Source organism: Astatotilapia calliptera, chromosome 11 (genome assembly GCF_900246225.1).
Source record: "Astatotilapia calliptera chromosome 11, fAstCal1.2, whole genome shotgun sequence".
NCBI lineage: Eukaryota > Metazoa > Chordata > Actinopteri > Cichliformes > Cichlidae > Astatotilapia > Astatotilapia calliptera.
The window spans coordinates 12,652,830-12,660,793 of NC_039312.1; the positions used below are offsets into that span (position 1 = coordinate 12,652,830).

The window sequence follows — 7,964 nt, forward strand, 5'->3', positions numbered from 1 at the left end:
GTTCTCTTCTTGTGGTCTGTTTTTAGATCTCCACAGGGGGCTGCGAGAACGGCGTCGTTCGGCACGCCTCTTTGTGTTGCTGGCTGCCTCTGGATGGTCAAGTGAGCGTGTTTGCAAATTTCACAGGAAGTGCAATAAAATGTAAGGCAAACAAGATATTGTTAGATACTGAAAACACATCCGGTTTAAATGGTTAAATTAAGAGCTTTTTATAAACGAATTTGGTCAATATATGTGCAAGCACACACGGGTTGGCATGTATTTACACTTTATCGTCAACTGTGCACATCCTTAATATTATAAATGACCCCACGAACTGATCATACTGCCTAAGGACCTTTGTAACACGTTTACACAGCGCGAACAGGAATGGTTTCTCTAAAATTCTTCATTTTATGTGTGTATCCAATCACAAGTGCTGTTTTCTGCAACAAGCGTTTAACTTTAAAATGAAAGCATTCCAGTACGCTCAAAAATGCGTAATTTTCCATTATTTGCCTCGGATAAACGTAGTTTGTTAATTGGTAATAATAATTTAAATTATATTTTTGATTTTATTTGTCTCTAGTTCAGTAATAGTCATATAGTAAGTAATTTTTTTTTTTGTTTTATCCAGTCTGTGGTAACAGTTGTCGAATTGGGTTTTACTTTGGAAAGCTAAACCGGATGTTTCCTTTCTGATGTCAGTGGCTTCATCGTATTTTGAAGCTAGCTCACCGTGATTAGCCACGTCATGTAAACTTAACAGTGGAGCAGTTGTGATATAAAGACAGGAAGCAGTCGCTGATTTGGGAAGGACTTTAGGGAATTGTTAAAGAAGAAATTTTATTTCTGGTCTCAAAGTTGGCAGTAATCCTATGGAAAGATGTCAGATATCGGGGACTGGTTCAGAAGCATCCCTTTCATCACCCGGTACTGGTTTGCTGCCTCCATTGCTGTTCCCCTTATAGGCAAATTGGGATTGGTTGATATCAGGAATCTCTTGCTATTTCCGGAGATGGTCTTCAGCAGATTTCATGTGAGTGTTTCTTGGTTTTTGGTAACTTGTCTGTCTGTTGGATTAGATAGCGGATAAATGCTGAGTTACTGTCTTTTGGAAACTAGGAGTTAGTTAGCAGGTGGCTAGCACTGCTAACTCAGGAGGCCTGAGTGTGGGGCAACCAATGAGAGGGCGAGACGCAGGAGGGTGGGACTTCCGGATGTTGTCAAAATGCTTGGATATGTAGTGACGCTGAAATGTAAACCAAATATGAAAACAAATACATATTTTTTATAATTTAATTACCAGAGAAGTATAGACATGTTTTATTTTAAAGTATTTGTTGTGGAAATATAAGTTAGTTTTAGTGCGCTCTCGTCCACAAGGTGGAGACATGTATTGCAGGGGATGTTATGAAATTAGGCCCTCAGGCACTGTGAAGGCCTCTAAGTGGGTTCGTGCAAGCTTAGGGCATAGGTGTAAATCAGTAATCAAACACAGCTCAGGGCAAAGGGAATCGGTCAGTGTGATCACTTTAAGTGCTGAAAAGTAGCTACCAAGTAATTCACTTCATATCAGTTCTAGTACTTAACTTAGAAGGACATGTCATGATTTCCACCTTCAGTAATTCGAAATGTATCTCACATCTATAGTTAAGGGATAATCTGAAGAATATTAAATATAAATAATTACAGCATTAATACAGTACTTTGCTATGTACTTTGTTTGCAGTGGTATTACTGTGTTTTCTTAAGTGAAGGAATAAGGTTCTTTTCACTGAACAATCCATGCACCTTCTGGAATTATTGGACTTTCTTGCTGTGGATTATTAATCTTAGGACATGTTGATTAAAACCACAGTTAATTTCATTATGTAGGCAGCCTATTGTATGGCTAATGAAAGAAAGCAAAATAAACTGAAATAAAAGTGTAGTGCAGAGTCAGTATACTATATATAACCCCCTGATCTTTATGAGCCTATAAAATGTCAAGTTATAGTTAAGATGGTCACGCAAGCTGTGTGAAAGCATTGAATATGAGACTCTGTTGATTGAAAAGTTATTAACCTTTTGTCAAGTCCCAAACAACAAAATAAGATTTTTTTTTTTTGTTTGACGGCACAAAAACTGGATAATGGTATGATCAGACACTCCTTTAAATTGTAACTGCATCTTGTCTTTTGCCTCCGGATTAATGGGAATTTAACCATTAATTCCCATTAATTTTTTAAATGTGGTATTGATTCAACTTCTTTTACCAATTTTCAAATATTACTGTGAGGAAACACACACTCTGCAGAGGAATACCACACAGGAAGTAATAATTTGCAACCCACATGAGACTTAATGTGTTACAGACTTGGTGGTGAACATCTGGATGTGCAAACAGGCACAGCGACGTTGATGTCTTACTGATTTTTCTGTTGGGTTAATAACTCTTCTGCTTATTTCAGATCTGGAGACCAGTGACAGCCACTCTTTATTTCCCAATAACCCCTAATACCGGCTTCCTGTACCTGGTCAACCTTTATTTCCTCTACCATTACTCCACTCGGCTAGAGACAGGTAAGCTCACCGGCCTAGGCGGTTTATAAACATACAGTGCTCTTTCTAGCATCTTGTTTTCATTTGTGTCATCATCATCATCTTCGTCCTGATTTTCTTTTTCTTATACCAGGGTCATTTGATGGCAGGCCTGCAGACTATATCTTCATGCTTCTCTTCAACTGGATTTGCATAGTTGTATCCTTTCAAACTGGCAATTCCTGTTTTAAAATCTCACATTTTAATCTACCTAACAGGAAATCATTCTTTCATCATCCAGCTACCTCCCTGTTAGCCTGTTTCCCACTCTACCATTCATTCTGACCCCTCCTGCATTTCTCTTTCATCTTCTCTCTGCCTCTCTCTCGTTCGCTGCAGCAGTGTGCCATGTCAGGGTGGCTCTGTGCCAGCGGCCCAGTGTCAGTCTGCCCCTGCAGAGCAGAGAAACCTAATCTAGGTCACATGCAGCACCAGCAGTACACTCAGGCCCACATCTCAGCTCTCTGTCTTCTTGTGAGAGTTCAGCTCAGATTGGGTGTTTGCTGCTCAGACATTTCTCCTTTATATGGGAAAAGCAGCAAAACTCTACCTCATCCAAACAACATGTTCAGTCTTTGTCAGTTCAGCTAAATGGTGAGAACGGTTAAAAAAAAAAAAGTGGGGGTCTCCCATGCCAAGGTCAGATGCCTTGCTCAAGTGGAAACGGCAGAGGTGACTGGCAGCTTCCAAAAACTGGTGTAGGGGATTTGAACTGGCAACCTCCCGGTCCCCAGCTGTTCTAATTGTACAGCTCCAGCTGTGATTCTATTGTTGTCGTCCTTGACTCAACCTGCAGATAACCGGGCTGCTGATAAACATGCAGGTGAGCATCTTCCTCGTCTGTCTCTCTCTTTGCATGTAGACTGCTGTAGCGTCTATATAAAGCATTTGTTTACAACTGTCCTTTGAAATCTTAGGAGTGTTTCATAACACAAGACACCCACTTTAAAAAGGAAAGGTTTACATTTTGGAGAAAAAAAATAAACACTGCAGAGACGCTGCCACCTGCTCCTCTAAAGCTTACTAATTTATGCGGCATTTCACAAAGCGTATCCAGACCATTTCTTTCTGCTCCTGGCCAAGAAGTTGCATTAGGAAAAAAATAAAATTGCACAGATTAAAGAGCAGCGCATTAACTATTAGGTGTGCTAGTACCGGTAAGTGGATTTGACTGTCTTTGGACAGAGCCAGGCTGTTGTGTTGTTTGATGGTATGTGACAATGAACTTGTGGTGGTCGTGGGATGACAATGTGCAGAAAAATGAATCAGACTTACATAAACTAGATGTTTTGCAAACGTACTGTAAAAATACTCCTGGCATGTTGATTGTGACTTGCTGGTTTTGTTCATCTTTTCAGCTGCTGATGATCCCGCTGATTATGTCTGTGTTGTACATCTGGGCTCAGTTCAACAAAGACACCGTGGTGTCCTTCTGGTTTGGAACGCAGTTTAAGGTACGGCCATCAAATGTTGAATGCTCTATCTTCTTGTCAGGTTCACGTTTCACAGAAATATCAGAAAGGATAAAATACACATACCAATGACGTAACTGTGACGGTTTATGCTAACTCAGCATAAATAATTCCAGGATTTTTATGAACACAATTTTCTGCTGCTTTGTTCTAGGCTCATTATCTACCCTGGGTCATTCTGGCGTTCAACTTTATCATCGGAGGATCGTAAGTAACAAATTTAGATCAAAGCCTTTAAATCTGTATTCCAGTCTGGGGAATAACTTGTACTAACTGTGTAATGGTGTTCCTGTGAGTAATCTTCCTCTCTTTGTTCTTGTGCAGATTTGTGAATGAACTGACAGGAAACCTGGTGGGCCATCTCTACTTCTTCCTCATGTTCAAATACCCCATGGACCTGGGAGGACGCGCCTTCCTCTCCACGCCAGAGTTCTTGTACGTTTGTGTGCACGCGCAGCATTTCAGAAGCGCCGTTTTAGTGTTTAAGTGTTATCACTGCATTTACTGAAGTGCACTCAGCTTTAAAACAACACTATGGAGCTTTTTATTAACACATCGCCTGTCACAATCCAGAGTTTAAACTCTCATTTATCTCAGTACACTTGGAGAATCTGCTGCTTTAGCCTTACTTTGTGAGAAGACTTAGTTATTGTGGCTCTTACAGAAAATGTGCATTCCTGCCTAATGAGTCAGTTTTACAGTTTACTTCTTTGCAACTCCAAGACTGTTTTATCAGTTAATGTCATGTTGTAATTGTCACTGGTGGCCACACTGATAACTAACAGGCAAAGTTATATAGTCTTTTCAAACCAGCAGCACAAGGGGTAACCACAACTGTAATGACATGGGGTTTGAAAGTGTTTGTTGCTCGTCCTTGCAAGGTGCAATCATGAAGTCATCTGTGGTTTTGGCTCTTTAGAAGAGCTGCACTGCTTCTAGCAAGGCTCCCATATTTAGATCACTCTCTGAAGGTCCTAATCGGACCATGTGCAAGTGAGCATGACTCAGAGACGCTGAAGGAGATTCAGACATGCACACATGGAAATGGCCAGACTGTCACAGAATGATTCAAATGCAGCAGTGGTGTTGGAAACATTGCTGCACTGCCTGAGGAGATGACCACGAAGGGGAGAGTGGTCCTATTTAAATTGGGTACTGTTTATTTTTAATGATAGGGTTGTATTTCCACAATTATGAAACCCTCTGTTGCTCGGTTAAAATTTCAAACACAAACTGATATCTAAAGTGTCTTTTAAAAGGGTTGATTTTACCTCTGATTTCCCGTCCAATCACTTATTTGAGTCAAATGTTTGAAAATTAATTTCCCAGTGGAGGGGCTGAGGGTCTGCCACAGAATCATGTAACAACAAAGTCAAGGCAGACAACAAATTATCAAAAAACCGATAACACAGATATGTTTGTGTGGTGTAGCTATGGGTGCTTTTGTCACACTTAAAATTTATAATGCTAATTCTTCTCACCAAAACCAAACAGATTTTGTTGCTTGATTGAGTTCAGAGATCACATTTTAACATCTCTCTGCAGGTACCGGTTCTTTCCTAACAGGAGGGGAGGGGTGTCCGGATTTGGAGTCCCTCCGACCAGGAGGCAAGCTCCCCAGGACAATGCAGGGGGACTCGGAGGACGTCACAACTGGGGGCAAGGTTTCCGACTTGGGGGCGAATGAGAGAGAACTGCACTCTCTCAGCTGCCAGAAGAGCTGGGCAGCTGTTCTCAGATTTAAACGCTTGTTTCATTGAATTTGTTCTTGTTGAATCTTGAGACTTTAAATTTAATTCATGGTTAACTTTAGAAGATGCAACAGGATCAAATTTGAGAAGGCACGCATTTCACTGCCCTGCACAGCAGGACCTGGACTCTGGCTGTAGGCTCTGTTCACTAAGTAAAGTCAGCTCTACTTTTACTACTGGAAATGTGTCCATGTTAGGAAGATAGAAAATTAAATTGTTCTCTTTTTTTTGTTTTGGTGATTATTCTTGACTGCCGCGTCTATTTTCTTCTTTCTTTCTCATCTTCTTCTTACCATCCCTCTTCCGCCTTTCTAACCCACCCTGCCATTGGACTGTCAAGATGAGAGATGTTGCAGCTGCACACCAGCACGCTGTGGATTTCAACTCTTGTGTTCCTCCCCCTCCTCCTCTCACTCTCTGTGATGCCATATCAGATTACATTGTAATTACCAATGCACTGGGAGCGTGCTCCCAGCAGTCCCCTCAGCAGAACATGGGCAAAGCTATTTAGAGAGCACTGTCTCCAGGTCTGATTCTACATTGGTGTGAAATGTTTGTGAGCCTCTGTGGCACAGACCTGGATCTTTTACTGATTTCATCTGAAAAAAAAAATATAGGTAAAGATAGGATCCTGCTCTTTTTTTTGTAAATATAGCAATTGTTTATTGAAAGGTTGAGTGAGTCAGTGTGTCATTGTCTTACTTATACAGGAGACAACCATTCAGCCAATCAGGTGCCAACAAGACATATTGGAAATCACCTTAATATAATAAAACACACATTTAGCACTCATTGTCAATATTTATCCATCTGGATATTAACTTGGAAATCATTTGTTCCCTAAATATCAGGAAATAGTCGGAGGAAGCAAAGTAACGTTTACAACAGCCACAAGTAGTAAAGTCAAAACTCTTTGTGCAAAAGTCTTGAATTCCTGATTTCTTTATATTTTGCTAGGAAAGTGGGTGCAGTGATTTATTACAATGTGCAAACATACATGGACATGCTGTATTTAATGCCAAAAAAAAAGAGAGTAGTTGTACAGAACAGACTTCAGGGATGGTTCTCCAGACTTCTTGAAAGGATGTTGAGGTGCGGGCTCTGGCTCTGATGGTGTTCCATTGTGTGGTTTTTTTTTATCCAGGTATGATTTTACTGCATTTGTAAGTGTTTTTGTGATCATTATGCTGAAAATGGAGTGATTGCCAATCAGATGCTTTCCGTATTCTGTTACACGAGGATCAACGTACGTTTCTGTGTCCATCAATTCTGACAATATCTCCAAAACCACTGGCTGATGTGCAGCTGCACCCCGTGACAGAGCCTCCACCGTCCTTTACAGATGGCTGTACACACTCACTGTTTTACCTCTCTCCATCATGGCAATGAACAGTTTGAACCAGCAATTAATTTCAAATTTGGATTCATCTCTCCATAGGAACAGTTGCCAGATTTTCAGTTCATTTTTTGCGTAATTCTGCATGTCTCTACCTCGTTTGTTTCCCTTCCCTATAAATGGCTTTTTGACAGCCATCCTTCCACGGAGAACATTTCTGATGAGGTTTCAGTGAACAATAGATGGATCAACTGAAGCCTGGTGAATACGTGGTGCTAGGACCAGCACCAAAACCTCATCCCAACTCTGTAGCATGGTGGAGAGAGTACATTTTGTGGCTGCTGGCCTGGAACATTTGCGATCGCCAAGTGAAACAATTCAAAATTTTGCCAGGAAATGTTACAGAAGACTATCAGAGCAGCAGTCAATCAACTGAAGGTACAACAGAATGGTTAAAGAGGGGGGAAAAAACCTGATCTTGATTTAAATTCTGTGGTATGACTTGATGAGGGTTCTTCAGTCAAAACACTCCAGAAATATTGAAGTGAAACAGGTGTGGGTGGGGTTCTTCTAAATTCCTTCGCATCTTTGTACACAAGCTACAGCTACAGACATCCTTTCCCCCAGCCCACACAGTGATAGCCCAGTTCATTTCAATGCAAACCCCCTACAGTCAGGCTGTGTTTGCAATTGTGACTTAGATGAAGATTAGACCACATTTTATGAGCACTGAATGCAGAAATTCTGTTAATGCCAAACCTTCACAAAAGGCTTTAAATTTGGTGTGTGTCATTTACACCGGAAGACCAAGGGAAGGCTTTACAGTTGGTTGTGTTTTTATTG

At 40.8% G+C, this 7,964-nt stretch overlaps 1 protein-coding gene across 1 annotated transcript; it reads left to right on the forward strand.

Annotated features, from left to right (window-relative positions):
• Positions 1-668: 668 nt before the first annotated feature.
• On the forward strand, positions 669-6,028 carry derl1 (derlin 1). The gene is made up of 8 exons (XM_026183581.1): positions 669-1,018; positions 2,433-2,544; positions 2,657-2,721; positions 3,359-3,385; positions 3,921-4,016; positions 4,189-4,241; positions 4,359-4,469; positions 5,580-6,028. The coding sequence occupies exons 1-8, from the start codon at positions 866-868 to the stop codon at positions 5,719-5,721; spliced, it is 759 nt and encodes a 252-aa protein (XP_026039366.1). The 5' UTR covers positions 669-865; the 3' UTR covers positions 5,722-6,028.
• Positions 6,029-7,964: the final 1,936 nt, after the last annotated feature.